Here is an 18,215-nt window from a genome sequence, read left to right on the forward strand (position 1 = left end):
GCTTTCGTCCTTCATTGTGTGTGTATTCTGAGTGGCAGTTTCTCTCTGAAGATGATGAGGTTATGATATGTGACAGCATCTGAAATACACAATTGAGTTGTGTCTCTTCCATTTGATTATGTAAAAACAATTATGTTCATGAAGGCCAAAACTAGCAAAAAGTGGACAGTATGAGCCCTCTATCATGTTAAAAGGAAAAAGTGACAAACGCATGACATAACTTTAATGTTTTTTGTAGCTGGTATGTTTAGGTCATATTATTTTTTTTAAATCAAACAATATGGATCATAAATTCCATATCTCTGTTACTTACTTTGTGGAGAAGAGAAGATGAGTATCCTTAACTGAACAGAGCTGCTCACACTTACATGTTCAGTTAAACTAAAAAGAGAAGAGGACATGATTGTTACAATTTTTTAAATTATAGTTTATAGACATTTTAAAAAAGAAACCATTTACCTGTTGAGAGTATGTTGACAGTCTGTGTAGTAACTGTTGTATAGCGGAGCTCCAGAAATTCAGTAATGAGGTGGCTTTGACAGTTAAAGATTTGAAAATGATCCATATTGTTTGATTTTTTCTTTTTCTTTTTTCTTCAAGGTCGCATGGAGAGGCGACAACTGACCAAAGCACATCAACTGACCACAGGGGTTCCTCAGGGTTCAGTTCTTGGACCTCTCCTTTTCTCCATTTACACCACATCACTGGGACACATCATACAGGCACATGGTTTCTCCTACCATTGCTATACTGATGACACGCAGCTCTTCCTCTCATTTCAACCAGAGGATCCCACAGTAGCTGCACGTATCTCAAGCTGTCTGGCGGACATCTCGACATGGATGAAGAGAACATCACCTGCAGCTCAACCTGGCAAAGACTGAGCTTCTCAGCCTCCCTGCCAATCCGTCTCTACAGCACGACTTCACCATCCAGCTAGATTCATCATCAATCACCCCATCAAGGTCGGTCAGAAATCTTGGAGTAATATTTGATGACCAGCTGACCTTCACAGATCAAATTACAAAGACAGCTCGATCATGCCGGTTTGCACTGCACAACATCATGAAGATCAGGCCTTTCCTAACTAAGCATGCAACACAACCTCTCATCCAGGCCCTGGTCATCTGGCTGGACTTCCATCATGTGCAACTAAACCTCTACAAATGATTCAGAATGCTGCAGCTCAAAAAAATAAAACAATTCCCTCTTCCTTTAACCCTCCCTTATCAGGCTTATGAGCAATGCCTGAACTTTGTATTTTGAGCACTTCTTGCATTGTCTTTGCCTCTTCACGATGACTCGCTTAATTTAGTCCTGATTTGTATTTATTTGCTTTGGACAAAAGCTGACAGGATTCTGTCACCTCTGTTTGGTTTATATCTGGTTTGGTGATTATTGATTAATTTGCCCCACCTGCCTTGTTCGTTACCTTCTTTTGTTTGCTTCCTATTTAGTCTCTCTGTTTTTGCAGTCCTGTACTGGTTCGTTGTCTGTGTTTCTCTTGTGTTATGTTCCTGACTAATGCTGGTCTCTTTTTCCCCCCATTAGGGAGGTTTTTGTTTGTAGTTTTGTTTATTTAATAAATATCCTTATCTGAACTTGAATCCTCGCTTCACTTTTTGACCTGCCGTGACAAAAGCGTCTGGTAAATGACTAAATGTAGATGTAAATGAAAAACAAAAAGGTGGGAATAAAGAACTCTAAACTCTAACGCAAAGAACCATTTCAGCATATAAAAGGTTCTTCAGGACGATACGGTTCTAAATAGAACTGTTACTACATGTAAAGAACTTTATAATGTATATTGTCCACCTTTAGGTTATTGTACATGTGTGTACATTGTAAATGCCCTCAACCATATCACCCTGTTGCCCACTGAAGGTTGAGCCTGGTCAGTACCTAGATGGGAGACCTCCTGGGGTCCTAATGCCCCAGTATGACGGGAACAATACTGCAACAAGCACTGTCTTGGGTGAGATGTTAAACCAAGATCATTAAAAATCCCATGGCATTTCTCGTAAAGAGAAGACCATATTCCCTCCATTGGCCCTAATCAATCATGGCCTCTCTATCCCCATCCTTTGAATTGGCTCTATTGCTCTCCACCTATAGCTGGTGTGTGGTGAGCACACTGGCGCCGTTGCTCTTTTAGTGCTGCAGACTGGTGGTGGGTGAGGAGAGACCCCCTTATATGATTGTGAAGTGCTTTGGGTATAGTAGGCCTACATAAGAAAAAGTGTTCATTCATTCATGTGTCTTTTTGCTGTAAAATCTTTAATGATTTTTATAAAGTAAATATACAAATATATTTTATACTGTTATTAATAATTCAAAAAGCAAGTATTTTGATTAGAAAAAAACATGTTAAAATGTATCAATATGATACATCTTTTGAGGACTGTTTGTGGCTTTTTGGTTCTCTCTCTCAATCATCATTTTGTTACATTGCATTCAGTGGTGAATGGCACGTGCATATTGGGCCGGGCGGATTGGGTGGCCCGCAGCTTGGGCCCAGGGAATGTGATTTTAATGGAAGGGGCCCGTAAAAATTTTTTTTGTATAAGGGGCCCAGGGCTGACTTATACGCCACTGACTGCATTATATTATATGTTTTGCCCCCCACAGTTAAAACTACAGCGATTTGATCATAAAACTAAGCATTTAATTGTTAATTTGCAGTTTTCTTCTGATAACCTATGCATTGTCTGGTCCCAAGACATTGGTACTGACATCAACGAGGAGACATGCAAGGCAGTCTTGAACAGGGTTTACTCCTCCTCTCTTTGCACACGTCACAGACTCATACAGTGCAAGGTGGTTCATAGAGCCCACTGGTCTAAGGCCAGGTTTGCTCGCATTAATAACCCCTCTATTGACCCGGAGTGTGACAGGTGTCATTCTGGTTCAGCAACTTTAATTCATATGTTCTGGTCCTGTATGCCCTGCCCTGTTTTCCTTTTGGAAGCAAATGTTTGTCTCATTGCCAGCCAACCTCTGTGGAAATCCCACTTTGTCCAATTACTGCATTATAATTTTTGTCTCATTGTCAGCCATAACCTCTGTGGAAATCCCACTTTGTCCAATTACTGGTTTATTTGAGGTTCTCCGGCCTGGCCACTCTTTGCCTTCTTATTTCTCAGACTTTGTAGCCTTTTTAACTCTTTTGGCTATAGGCGGTTAATTCAATTGAATTGGAAGAGCCCTCACCCTCTCACACTCGCTGGGTTAGAGATGTTCTTTGTTTTCTTTAGGTACTCTCTTCGCCGACTTAGCGCTATTTTTTGTCAAGCTTTGGCAACCCCTTCGTGAACATGTCCAAACACAGCTTGACCCTACTTTCTGTGTTTGATTTTGGATCCCACCTGAACCCCACCAATCACCAACCTAGATGATGATGATACTAATGTTGTATTGCCTGGCTAATATACAATTGGGTTTACATGTAGGATTGTATTGGATTGCATTAGTAGTAAAGTTTTTTTTTTTTTGTGGGACTTCAATATCTGTTTACCGTTACATATTTTAGTGTGTCTTTTTGTCTCCCACTGTTCCCGTTATTTTCTTTTTGTATTTTTTTGTAATGTATCTTAAAATTTATAAATCTTAAATAAAAATAATAAAAATAAGCATTGAAACATCATATTAAGACATATTATTGGGAGCTATAGGCCTTCAGTGACAACTGATATTTATATGCGTATATTTTTATGCAAGTAGTCTGCTATTATAAAAATACTGTTATAAAAATCTCATTGATTTACATTACAATCTATCAGAATTTCAGCTTAATTTTTGGCTATATAAATAACAACAACTTCATCAAATTTGGTCCATTGAATGAAATTTAAATAAATAAATATAAAATAAATAAATAAATAAATAAATAAATAAAATAAAAAAGTTCTCACTAGATTGGTTTTATATATCGAGATACAAACCTATTTGGGGTATAATGGGGTTAATTTCTACGTGTAAACGTTTAATTTAAAACTAATTATTACCGAGTGCACCTTTAAGTGGGGGACAACAAACTCGGAACATTGTGCCCCTATATTTCGAAGTTCGAACCCGCCCAAAACTTTCATCAGCGACAGAGAACTGGCGAAGCCCCGCCCGCCACTAGCTCTCAGGCGCGCGCAGTTTCACTCCCTACTGTATCGATGAAGTTGCACAAAGATGGCGGATTTCCTGCCGTCCCGGTCCTTTCTATCCGTTTGTTTTCCAAACTGTCTTCTCAACAGCAGCGAGGCGGAACAACTAAGGAAATCTAAAGAAATTGACCGAGGTCTCATGAAAGACAAACCCTATGTGAAACGGTTAGTCAAGATACTTTTGCTCGGCGCCGGGGAGAGCGGCAAGTCCACTTTCCTCAAGCAGATGCGCATCATACACGGGCAGGACTTCGATCAGCGGGCCAAAGAAGAGTTCAAAACCACCATTTACAGTAATGTTATGAAAGGTAGGATGCGCGTTTCTCATTCACAGACCTATGCAAAGTGGCGTGTCGGGTTTAAACTTGATTCTGAACGGGGTCGGGAGGGATGAAATGAGGTTTAGCTGTAGCGTTAGCTGAAGTTGCGCTGTAACCTGCCCAGGAGAAACGCCCATGTTATTCTCTCAACTTTTCCCCGCCGCGGTCTTGAACAAAGACCTCCGCGGAGGACCTGATATCTTTCTAAATCGTCTCCTAGCTTGTCGCCTCATTAAACATGTGGATTCAATCTCACGCGTGATTTCCGTGGTCTAGAAAAGCAGGGCTTGGCTTTGAATTTCGTCAGAAATGAACGTTAGCGCTCTAGTTTTTAACGTCTTCATAAAAGAGCTGACTCATTTAAACTCAGCCTTGTACTTTCTAAAAGTACCATACATTTTCGTTTCTGAAATATTATACTCCGTAGTATCTTAGTTGTTGGCGTTGTACCAGAATATCGGATCTGTTTAAAGAGCTGCGGAATCTCCCCTCGTGTGTGTGTGCTAATGTTTTGTCTGTCCGAGTTTTAATGCCATAACTGAAACTGGATTATGTAAAATAAATCGATCCAGTATGTAAAGCCTGGCTTAAATTGTAAATCCGCTCTCTTGTTTGTTGGTATGCTGAGCCCGTCTCATAAATAACAAAGAGACTGGTGTCTACCAAAAAGCACACCACTCAACTCATATTCAAAGCCTCTTATTTATTGGCTTCATTGTAGCATTTTTAAACTTTAAATGAAAAGGTGATTTTCAAATATATGTATATATATTTATTGTAAAGGACGTGTTTCGGGCATCTGTGAAATGGGTGGAGTCCAGAGCTCTCAGACTAGCACATGATGAGGAGAACATGGGTTAACACACTGGCACTAACCACTCACCAACACCTGTTATGGAAGAAATCCAGCTTTACTATTTCTGACATTTTTGTTTTTTTTAGAGATACAGACAGTTTGAACCAAGCTAAAGGTGTCAGATGATCCTCAATAAGTGAGTTTGTTATTAACCTTTTTAGGCATGTCTTTTTTTTTCTCCCAGTAGTTTACTTTAGGTTTCTGTCTTCAGACTTGCTTTTTGTCTTTCAAAAAAGGGATGTGATAAATCAGTATACCCACCTGGTGTAATACGGGCTCTCCGTTCGGGCTGCCTCAGTCGGGGATTTCCAGTGCCTATTGCTATGAAAAGATTTTGAGATTTCCTGCACGAGATTAATATGTCACAGCGGTCATCATTTACAAAGGCACCGCAATGACAAATGGTTCAGCTGTGATCTCGTGGAGACTCGTCTGTAGCAGTCGCTAACATCATATCCTTCCCTAACTCAACAGGAAGCATTTAGTCAAATGGCTGCTTGGATCTAATCCTAAGGCATTCCAGAAAACACAGAAATGTCTCCCTATAATGACTAGAGACACTTTAACCATCAGTAGCGTTTTAATTCCTTTCACACGTTTCACTTGAGATTCTACTCGCATGTACCTGTCCTGTGGAGATGTTATGTTTGAAGCAGAAAGGTTTCTCACTGTTTGACAGATCCGATTGGCCAGTGATCACATCTCTAACACAACTAGTTATGTTTTAGCACTGCGACCTGATGAAGCGCTAGCTAGTACCAAGTGATGGAGAGTTTTTATGTACACTTCCGTTCAAAAGTTTGGGGTCAATACAATTTGTATTTGAAAGAAGTCTCTTATTTGATCAAAACACAAGTTAAAATAACCATTTTCTATTTTTAATATATTTTAAACTGTAATAATTTATTCCTGTGATGTTAAAGCTGAATTTTCAGCATCATTACTCCAGTCTTCAGCGTCACATGATCCTTCAGAAATCATTCTGATATTCTGATTTGTGGAAACTGCTAAAAAAAATAAATGTTTTTTATGAAATAAAGTATTAATTTGTTAAATTAAATAATAAAGTAAATAATTTGTTCTTACTGCTCCTAAACTTTTAAACAGTGGTGTATGTCAGTCCAACAGAATCGACTGAAAACATCAGGGCTTTTACAGATGTTCCTCTTTAGCTTAGAAAGATCAGAGGGCAGGTGTGAACTACTCTTAATGCACTTATAGAGACAGAAGTGGGCAGGAGGAACCTGGCAAGGTTTTTAATAAACTCTTCTAACTAGCTAAGTTTCCATCCAAAGTTACAAATGTAATTTGCGCAAAATTGAAATATCGCATTATAATTTTTGCGAAAAAAGCAGTTTCCATCCAGTAAGTCGAACAGAACAAAGCCGTCACTTCCTGATAAACTGGTGCTTAATATCACTAAGAAAAGTAGGAGAAGCCACTGTATATAGCCTAATAATTTTCTATATTACTTGTGCCTCAGAGCATGCAGATAAAGCAATAAACGTGCTTATGTTATTTTGCTTTCGGATGCCTGATGTTTGGGAGCGCAGTCGTGTAAAACAGTTCTGGGTGGGAATTATACAGAACCACTTTGCTCAGGCATTTCAGAATGACCAAAACATCGTCTTTATCATGTGCATGTTTTCTTATCGGATAAAAAAATATGTCTCCAATTAAATTGAGCGAATAAGTTTTAAGTGCTTTTTCGGAATTGATGCACATCTTGTCGTTTCCTTCCAGCGTTAACCCCAAATGTGCTTAAAAGTAGTTGGACGGAAACATTTTTATTTAATTCTGCTACTCCTTTCTAAAAGATTTCACTTGAGAGAACAGAATATCAGCCCTGAGCATTCACATTGTGTAACCGGACTGAAACGCCAGCTGTGTCAGTGTAGTTTATCCTGTGAGTTTGTTGGACAGTATGGATGAAATCCTGCCTTCTGTGATTTCTCTCTTAAGCTCTAGCAGGTTGTTTATCTTTTCTAACTCGGGCAAGATTCTGTTTATAATCTTGAATAGTTTAGCCCAGCGTGCATTTGTTGCATCCTGCTGTTGTTTATAGAATTCGATGTTAAATTATAGATCTCTAGATCTCATCCAGACCTCATCCAGACCTCATCTACTTCTAAGGTCCCATTAACATCTGCGGTTATGGGACAGATTTGAAGAGGAGTTTTGTTAGACATAGTCAATTTTAAGGTGAAAGTGCACATGCATATCGTGAGGTCACATGGACACACCACTTCACAACAGATGTGGGATGTGTCGAGGAGGTTACGCCTCTGAGCGCATCTTTCTACACTTTCAGTTTCCTGCACAACTGAGTGTCTCTGACGTTCATTACTTTTTTCCTGTCTGTGGCATTTTGTCTTGTATGAGTAGTTGACAAATTGACATGTCCTGTGATGACGTACTATACTTAATCTAAAACTATTTTAAACATTTTGTTCTTTTTTGCTTACTTTTTGAGCTCTCTTTAATTGAGGCTAAATGTTAATATATTTATTTTAAGAAATTAATTTGTCTCAATGTAAAACCTTTTAAAATAAACTAATGAAGGCAAAACAAATGATTAACCATGATTAAAGATTTTGTAGTTGTAGAGACCAGTTACAGGACCTAAGACATTTACCTTTACACATTCATATACATTTTAACTAGGGATGTACCAAAATGTTGGCCGCTGAAAATTAATGCCCGAAAATGGCATTTTTGGCCGAAAGAGAAAAAAGGCCAAAAATAAGAGCCGAAAATATATACTGCCCCGCCCCTTAGTGTTCAGCGCTCGGGTTTCACTCTCGCACAGAATTTTTTGTACCCCCACTTCCGAAGGCACACAACTTTGAAGCGACTCAGGCTGTGTCTGTACCGGCACCCAGTTTGCTCTGCTCAATGTTCTGCTCCGTGTCTGCGCTCTCTGCTCAGTCGTTCACGGCCCAAGCGAACACTCACCGGAAAAGCAATGTCTGCTCAAATGACGTGCCGACATAAAATTTCTCTGTAGTAGACATGTTTCTGTAATGTGGTGTGGTAAAGCCGTGCTGAGCAACGCTGGTAAAATGATGCTACAATCTCATTCACTCCTCTGCTCTCACACTGTCGTCTCATGCTCTGATAATGATAGCTTGGACTAAGGATGTCAATTTACACAAATTGATCGATGGTCGTTTAAATTAACGATCATTTAATCGTTAGCCTTCAGGGCTCGACATTAAGCCTTTTCATGTGCTTGTCCTGGTCAAAGTATCAAAAATTAAATCCAGTCATAAACACCATGACTGTTTATCAATCTGTCATCCCTGAACATGCAATAAATACAAAAGGGCGGGGAAAAAAACATATTCTTTATGACTTACCAGTCAAATTTGTTACTAAAACAATATGATTTCCCTTAATGACAAAAAAGCAGGTTTTCCAGAATATATTCATCCCAGAATATATTTAATGACCTCAAGTTATTTTTTTCTACATTAGCCCATCATGTATCTAACCATTCTGGTTGATGAATCTGGATGTATTGTAGTTACATGAACGCTAAACATGTGATGTGCGTGTTTATATGTCACAAGCTTCAAATCGGAATACATTTTTTGAGTCTAAATGAATACACTGGTCTAAATAAAGGGCTAGTAGAATTGTAATGTAATATGTAGATTGTGATTGATCATTTAATTGAATTACTTATTTAATAATCAAATAATACAATGTGTCACCAACGCCGCTTCAGATGCATGCTAGTCAGAATTTGTAACTCCTGTTGTGGATGCGCTCTTCCTGAAATGGCAACTAAACTCAATGAATTCACAACAATTTATTACAATAGTGTTCTCATTATGTTATGTAATGTGACAGTTAGTCCCAATCATAGTTGATATAAGTCGTGCATTGCTGCATGCGCTGAATGAACACCTGTAAACTGAAGCCCTTTGTTAGCTCTTTATTTAAAGCGGTGCTATGCAGTTTTGGCAAAAATCGCTTTTTGCTTGCGGGTTTCTCTATAGAGCTCCCCCTACAGCTGCTTAATAGATATTTGACAACACTGTCGTAAAAACTCATTGGTGACTCTTCCTCCCCTCCCATCTTCTCCCTCTGGTCATGTGCATTTGTTTTCAAAGTAGCCGGCGAACGCACTGAGCCATGTCCACTGAGGTATGTATGATACACAGAAGGCTAACATATAAATGTATGTGTGCAGTGCCGTAAAGCAATTCGTTACATTGATTACATATCATTACATCGTTACATATCATACCTGATATCACGCGATACTTCCTGCCGGCCCAAAGTTGCAAGGGTGGTTTTTCCGCTCACAGGCGCTTAGACATGAATGCATAAGTGAACTTGAACGTTGAAGTTGCATGCTATTCAGAATGTGTAACTTGCGTTGATACGCTCTTCCTGGAGCAATGCGCTGAAACGGCAACTAAACCCAAATAATTCACGTTTTATCACAATATTGTTCTCTTTATAATGTTATGCATGTATTAATATGACAGTCCCAATCATAGTTATTATTAGTCGTGCATTGCTGTTTGAGCTGCATGCACTGAAGCTGAAGATGATCAGCGGCACGCTTTCCATACCGCGTTAATTCTTAACCAAATGCATCTTATAAATCGGATATATAGAGGCCTACACAAAATAAACACAATATTACAACTTACATTTGAACAAAACAAAAGGCTGTGAATGCACGCAAACGTATAGTCATGAAGGTGTAACAACTCTAGCCTTTTAACATAAAATGATCCCAGGCATAACTCTGCTGCTACATTTTTCCTCGTGTCTGTTTTGCGTTTCGTGGTTGAGCAGCATGCATCCACATGACCTTGCTTAATCAACGATCGTGATACGCTTTATCGATTAAATTATTTTCACCGATGAATTGTTAGCATCCCTAGCTTTGACTAGGCCTATACATTATTTTGATGACTGCAGACCTGCCAACCTGTATGCATTTTGCGTAGTGGATACGCATTTTGACCTCAAAGTACGCTGGTACGATTTGTAACTCTAAACTACGGAAAAACCTGGTGATGCCTCTGTGCGCGTGCAGTCCTCAAATCAAGCAACAGCAAAAGAAGAAGAGTTCGACCAATCATAGCTCTGGGTTCATTCCCCAAATAGCAAGCAGGGGTGATTGACAGATGCGTAAGGCCTATCATTAAAAAGAGACTGAAAATCGACACCAATAAAGAATCCCGCTCGATCCCCCTTCCACTCCCGCGGCCGCCGTCTGACTGATTTCATAAGTGAAGTACAGTACAGTAGTCACGGTACTTCTAGCTCCTGAGAGTAAACGGGCTGGGGTGGATGTGGAAAGTTGAAATATTATATCGAGTTCTCTGGATTCAATGATCACATGGGAGTGATCGCATGGATTATCTTAAAATACTCCGTTATTCATGGTCACTCAGATAAGAGGAAGACATCATTCAGCCATGCAAATTATGAAATGCTCAAGTAATGCTGAACAATAAATCTAAATAAATTTGAAATCCCTATGGCTTAGTGATTATGAAAGTGCTGTGATTTGTGGATGACTGATGAGCACGAGTCTAGAGAAACAGGCGTTTAATTTATTCATTCTCAGTGTTGAGAAACGTAGCCTGCATGTGTTACGTTATTGTGTTAATAATAACTAAAGTACCTAATAATGTTACATATTTATTTTGTATGAAAACTAGCGCGTTAGTTACTTATGGATAAAAAAAGTTGTATCAGTGCTGCGCTCTCTCTCTCTCTCTCTCTCACAAACACAGACGTACGCACTCAGAGAGAAGATAATAGTAAAATTAAAATTGACTGGCTAAGTTTAAATTTTGTTCTTGCTTGTGTTTTTTTTTTTGTCAAAGTGTCAGAAAGCATTTTGTATTATCCATCTGTGTTTTTAAAATTCGTTAAATGATGGACGTTTTACTGTTAACACAGCCCTCATTATATGTCGGATTCGTCTAACTTATACTTGATATGCTTTTTAAAATAAGTGATTCGTTTTGCTATTATTGGACTCCTGTCTATTCATTGTCAACTGTTTTCTATAAATATGTTTGTATTGGCTAACATTTACTCAGTTAATGCGTGTCCTGTTTAAAATGTGCAATGTTCAAATGTAAAGATAAATAGAAGGCCTTTTTTCTGTGGGATTTAGTATCATATTTGGATATTGGAATATAAAATTAAGTTGTATTAATTTGAGTATTAATAAATAAAGTAATCTTAAATTTACACACAATGTTCCTATGTTGTTGTTTTTTTTTTTTTCTGTTTTGTAGGGGTTTCTTAATTTTAGACTAGTTGACCAGCACACATTACAGTGTTTCCCCTACAATGTATTCAGCGGCGCTGCAAAATCTTCACATGATCAGTAATATCACGACATTCACTTCATTCACTCGTTTTTCCAGACGCGCCTCTGTTCATGGTTGCATAGCAACGACAGACGCCATGGGAGAGCAAGCGCTTGTGGAAAGGAGAAAGCGGTACGAACTGCGAAATTGGCACCGAGAACCGTAGATTTTCACTGGTATTGGTACCAAATACTGAAATTTTGGTACCATGACAACACTATTAGGTAGTTATAAATAGGCTGATCACAAATAGACCTTTTCTACGTTTAAGGCATTAAACGTACTGTAGGCTACATTCTCTTATCACCAAGTAGAAAGACGTGTTCTGATAACTTCCACATTGTCTGATGATGAAACGAACGGTCGCTCAGGTGCTCTTCAATAAAGTAGGTCAGCTACTTTAATATTGAGGAAGGTCTGTAGTTGAATAAGGTTAGGATAGTTACTTTAATATTCTTTATCGGGTTAATTGCGAGTGAGCTGTATATGGTATCTGAGGGAGTGACATAGAAGAAGAATAGTGAGTGTTTACTTTTTTTATACGTGGGTTTGTTGTTTTGGGACACCTAATGGCCCCCCCACAATAGCATTCAATTACCATAGAGCCTTAGAGATCTTCTATGAAAAGCCCAGAAAAATAAGTGCTCACAGATTGGGTGTGGCCTTTGCCATTTAAGATAACATTTTCAATGAATTGTAAATCTTTTTCTGGGTTGTGCAGTTTCATTTTTCCCCTATCAATTTCTACCTTATAGCTGAAAATTAACACAAAAGAAAAACATGAATAATCCTGTCTAAAATTATAAAATGAAGGTTTCTGTTTGTGACAAGTTCAAGGTTCGTGCTGCAATAATCATGCCTTGATCTGTTGATGGTATGTCATATTTGTATGTCTCAAAATGTCCATTTCTATCCACAAAACTTGCCAGAAGTCATGGTTTAAGGTGCATGACATGTATTTGTCATTGAATCATTCATTTAAGAGATTTGTTTAAAAACTCTAAATCATTCAGTAATAAAACGTTCTCAATTTATCCAGAATTGTGCAGTAATTCTAATTAGAGCTGCATGATTAATCACTAAAGGATCGCGCTCTTATTCCTAAATGACAGGGGAAAGGGGAGAAACTGCACTGTATGTGTTGCATGGGCAGGGTTTTTCCTGGCTCTAAACGAGGCGGAGGTGGTAAAATCCTGATCATGTATTAATTTTAACAGTAAGATAATTAAATTAGTATTTTTCGTAGACCATCATATAGCCTACTGTGTTTCCCACAGTATTTTTATGGATGGAGGTCGGTACCTTTAGGGGGGTCTGGGGGCATGCCCCCGCCCCGGAAGAACATTTTGTGCATTTTAAAAATAAATAAATAAATCTGGTGCACTTTGTGTCACCCGAATCCGCTGTTAAAAATAGATAATCCAACCGCCCAAAATATGATATTCTTTGATTTAGATATCCGCATCTGATCATCTCATCACATTACAATTATTCAAATTCTCAGTGTTAAGCATGATGATATGGCAACATATCACACTGAAGTAGGCTGATTTAAAATTAACATTTATTTAAAATAAAAGTTCTTCTTTTGGCAAAATTACATTTCCTTAATGACCTAAACAGAGGCTTTACTCCCTTAGAACTTAAATGATCAATGTTTCATTACGTCACTGTTGGAAAACACTCATTATATGTCGGATATGTTGGAAAACACTCTTTACATTTTTTTCCTAATTTTATTAAATGTTTTCTTCATCTTTCATTTCAAATTCTTCAGTTTGATCAATACATTCAATTAGAACAAGACACTAGGCTGTTAACAATCAAAACGTGGGGAAACACAGTAACACATTTATATGATCAACTATAGGCAATCAATCGCCACTTACATTAAATTAAATCAGAATCATCTTCGCGTTTTTGGTGATTCCCTTGTTATTTTTTATTTTATTTTTTTATATTGGTGTTTTAATCAGGGCATTTGTCCAGTTGGGCAAGTACAATTCTCTCACTTGTCCCTTAAAAAAAAAAAAAAAAGTGTCCCGGACAAGCCCTGATATGTTTTCCTTGATTGGTTTTCCCTGAAGAGAATTACGTTGTTGAAAACGAAAGTAAAAGAGTGACGCACGTTCATTGCGTTTCATCGTGATGAAAGTTCTGTGTCTTTATTAAATTCAACATATTATAGTGATTTATCTGTCATCCACCCTCGATTAATTGGAATGTTATGTTTTTATTACTTGGCCCGCCCGACCCGCGGATTATGATGATCCGCGCAGCACTATCGGCAAACTATACGGTTTGAGAATGGAACCCGCAAGAGAACCGTCACGGTGGAAAAAGTGTATCGGAGCATGTGACTGTCTGTCCGAGTTCTGTCAAGAGCCGGAGGCGGCACAAAATTTTACGGAGGCGGCCACCTCATAATTCTCTATGCAGGAAAAACCCTGCTTGAGTATTTTAGACAGAATGGTTATTTGCTTTCGCTAATGTGTGTCTATGGACTGCTGTTATTGATTGTGCTTTAGGACATGCATATAATAGAGACAGCTCTCTTTACATGCCATTTTGTGCTGCACTAATGGGCTTCTACTTGGACATTACTCACCTTTTAAAGGGCCTTTGGTTAAATACTCTTGACCTGCCGTCATCTCACAATGGAATGTGTGGCAAGAACAATTAAGGTCTTATCCTGTGAAAAGACCCTGGATCGGCTTATAACCGCACGTGAGGTCTAGAAGGGTGAAGAATATTGTGTGAAGTCCTCCATCAAATGCTTGAGTTGTATTGGCAGCGTAACTGATTGTAAACAAATGGTTTAGAAAGAGCAGTTTATTTAAATCTGGGATGGAATAGGCTGGTTGGTTTCTATGCAGAATGGAAGATAACCGCAAAGTAAATCCATTCATTATTTCAATAACCATTCTTTGTTACCAAGAACTTTTCCACCAAACTAGCCAAAGTATCTGAAAGGTCAAAAGTGCTCTGTCTTTGTCTGTCATTGTGAGGGAGAGAGCTGCTAGTGGAAACAGGTTTAGCAGGTTATTTGCACTATGACTGCTGGGGATGCCAGTTTTTGAAAGAGAAAGACAGGTGTGAAAACCAGTTTACAATGGGTCTCTCCTACGCTGATAATCTGAGTATACAAAACTAGAGACCAACACTACTGATACTCAAACCCTCACCCAGGAGGGATGTAGGTGATGTCTCGTGCTCTTATTTGTTTCTTGGGACAAGTACATCAGTAAAACGCTAATCTTTTTATCTTTGTGTTGATGCAAACAGGATTTTCATGTTGTCGCTGTAGGATTACATTACAAAAGGGGACAGATAGCTTTTGAGGACCCAACTGAAGTTGTTCTGGTGCTTTATGCCTTTTGTAGGACACATGCGGACCTCTGTGGAGGACATTTTGCTCTTTTGGGACTCGGGACAATCTATGCAACTGAAATGTACTGGTCTAATGCAGTTGAGATTTACTGTAATTACTGCACATGGGCTATCAATTAAGCATAAATTAAGATGAGATTTGAGACCCATTTAGATTTCACGGTAACAAAATATTTCACGATATAGTTATTTATATCTGTAGTTATTCTCGAAAAATAGAGGGCTTTGTATAATAAATAAACCCAAATACTTTAGAAATGAAAAGTACTTAACTATTGTTTTTCTTTTATTTGGTAAATTATTTATTTGGTAAACTATTTTTAATAGCTAAATATAGTAAACAAAACACTCTCATCAACTTTTAGATGAACTTCCCCCAATTGATTGATATTAAATACAACTCATAGGTGCAATTCAACTTTAAATAAAGTGTTGCTGAATAATTTTTCAATCTCATGTTATTGCTTTACTTCATCAATCAGTTTATAATACTGAATATTTTATATTGAACTATTCTATTCATAATAAATGAGTTACTTCCTTTTAATTTGGTAGGATATTAGTAGATACTAGTTATGTTTGAATGTTTTCCCGGTACATTTTTGCCATGTCTGCTTTTAAAGGGCTTGTTTTGTTGTTTTTGTGATATCTGGCAACCCGTCACCTAGAGGCTCAGAAGTGTCAAGTTCATCAAGTTCATAAGTGACTAGGAGAACAGCATTATGAAAACCGAACAGCAGCTACTGTTAGTGTTGACTAAATAGTGTAAATTATACACACCTTATAACTGCGCCATTATTTTATATACCGCCATACCGCCCAGCCCTATACGTATGTGATGTTTATGGCATCTTGAGTGTGTGCTGCAGAACTCGTTTATTCCACATATCTGTAGCATGGATTTTAAGTTTTATTGCACTAAATGCATGTTCAGTAATGTAGACACCTGTGAGCAGAGTCACTGTAGCATGTGCTGATGATGACCGCACAGTTAGTGAGTGACTGGCTAAGGTGAGAGAGAGCAAATGGTAGTGAGCAATGAGCATACACTGAGTTTGACACTTGCGCAGTGCAATTGTTGTGACTCTTGTGTAGGGCTGGGCAAAAAAAATCGATTTTTTCGATTAATCGTTTTTTAAAATGTGGTTGATTCAAAATCGATTCTCAAATGCCAAGAATCGATTTTTTTCCATCTTTATGTATTAGTTTTCCTCCACTGTTCATAGGCTTGCAAACTCAATTTTATAGCTAATGCTGTGAGATTTTATGGTAGTTTTATCTAAATCATAAAATAACCTCAATTAGTGCTGCACGTTTAATCATATCGCAATCGCTATGACAAGCCTATACGCAATTAGGCTATATGACCAAAATGCTGCCAAAATGCTGTCGTGACTGTGACAGAAAAACTTGCGATGATATCGTGCGTGCGCTAGGGGTGGCACGGTACATGAAAAAACATCCGAACCGTTCGGTTCGCTTGTCTCGGTTCGGTGCGTGTGTGCGTCGCGCGGTTCGCACGGTTCGACGCATGCGCAATGTAGCCTTGTGCCCGTGCTACTGCTAATACAATGCTAAATCATAAATCAGACAAATGTAGAATAACATTACAATGTCCAGCAATCGATTTAAATAGTACACTGGGTTTACTTAGACATTTAATGAGATCAACTCCACTAGGCTATATGTTGTTTTTTTCACGTGAATAAATAGGCTACGTAGATCGACTGTTCCACGTACCGGTATGTACTTTAATGGTCCAGTGGCAGAACTTGCCAAGCGTGTCAAAGGTTCTGAGTTCTAATCTGCACTCGTATATATTTTTCTTTTTCATCAAAACCGATTATGTTTATCAGCGGTTGTATATCAAGCAGGGACAGATTTGTATGAATTTTGTTTTGTGATTTCATCGGAACGAATAGAGTAGCCTAGAGTCTCCTCAACGGACTGAAGCGCGCGTCTGAGTGAAGAATGTGCGGCCGCTGCGGTGTGTGCGCGAGCCACGAGAACACTGTATCAGCGCCACTGATCGCAACAGCAACGAGCACTTTGATCACTTGATTAAAAAAAACACATTTCAGCGCTAGATTGCTTCTTATTTAACAAACGAACGAAACGAATACTTTGCTAGTTAACTGGAAATGTTTTATTTATTTGTATTGGTACATCCGTGCTGGGACATAATATCAACCCTGGCAAAAAGTGGTGACAAATAACTGTCCGACACAGCCCACGGGAAATGAGAAGCTGCGTTTTGCAAACACACCCCATTTATGAAATAAATTAATTAATAATTAGATAATTCAGCTATATATCATATGCTGAAGTAAATTTTTGGAGTGTTAAAGATTAAAAGAAAAAACAACAACAAGAACCGTACAGAACCGAAAACCGTGACCCTAAAACCGTGATACGAACCGAACCGTGGGTTTTGTGAACCGTGCCACCCCTAGCGTGCGCACAAGACAGCACAGAATAGAATTATCTTTAAAAAAAACGTTAAAGCAGACTGCGCCGTTATGTACAGAACATACATGCACTCAAGTCAGCATTATCGTGTTTATATTGTTTCACGTTCATGTTGAGTAAAACGATAATATCGACATGCTCGAGTGAGAAAACTTAAAGGAAGCATACGTCTCAATCATTTTGCCATCAGAAGGTATCATCTCGGATCACGATTCCCTCGAGGTACGGCTGCGCTTACCTGCAGTCGTTAATGCGTGATGAGCAGCTGCTTCCTCAGTCGACTGGTGTTTGGATTTCATGTGATTTCTCATTGTGGTGGTGATATTATGATAACTCTGTTTCGTTAATAAATTTGATTAAAAGTAATTCCATTTTGCAATATCATTTTCATCCAAGTAATTCCAAACTTCGTGAGGCGGACGACGACATTATGTGATCAAATACAATTCACTTGTTAAACACGCTCAACAGCGCCACCCAGTGCATTTAATTATAACTGCGAAAATATATCGGCCATGGTAATATATCGGTCGACCACTAGCATTAATACTTTTAGAATACGTAACTACGCACGCTGGCTATGTTTCCTTGTGTGTCTGCTGCAATTGTTTTGCACATGAGCCGTACACACCTTGCTTAAGCCATATGCGCTCTAATGATGACTTTACTTTAG

The 18,215-nt window shown here is 38.5% G+C and overlaps 1 protein-coding gene across 1 annotated transcript in view; it reads left to right on the plus strand.

Annotated features, from left to right (window-relative positions):
* Positions 1 to 4,133: 4,133 nt before the first annotated feature.
* gna13b (guanine nucleotide binding protein (G protein), alpha 13b) overlaps positions 4,134 to 18,215 on the plus strand; it is a 32,034-nt gene continuing 17,952 nt past the window's right edge. The window contains exon 1 of the mRNA XM_082177706.1: positions 4,134 to 4,462. Within this exon, the coding sequence (XP_082033832.1) occupies positions 4,180 to 4,462 (283 nt within the window). The 5' untranslated portion in view covers positions 4,134 to 4,179. The remainder of the gene's footprint in view (positions 4,463 to 18,215) is intronic.

Source organism: Leuciscus leuciscus (genome assembly GCF_965113295.1).
Source record: "Leuciscus leuciscus genome assembly, chromosome: 1".
NCBI classification, from domain to species: Eukaryota; Metazoa; Chordata; class Actinopteri; order Cypriniformes; family Leuciscidae; genus Leuciscus; species Leuciscus leuciscus.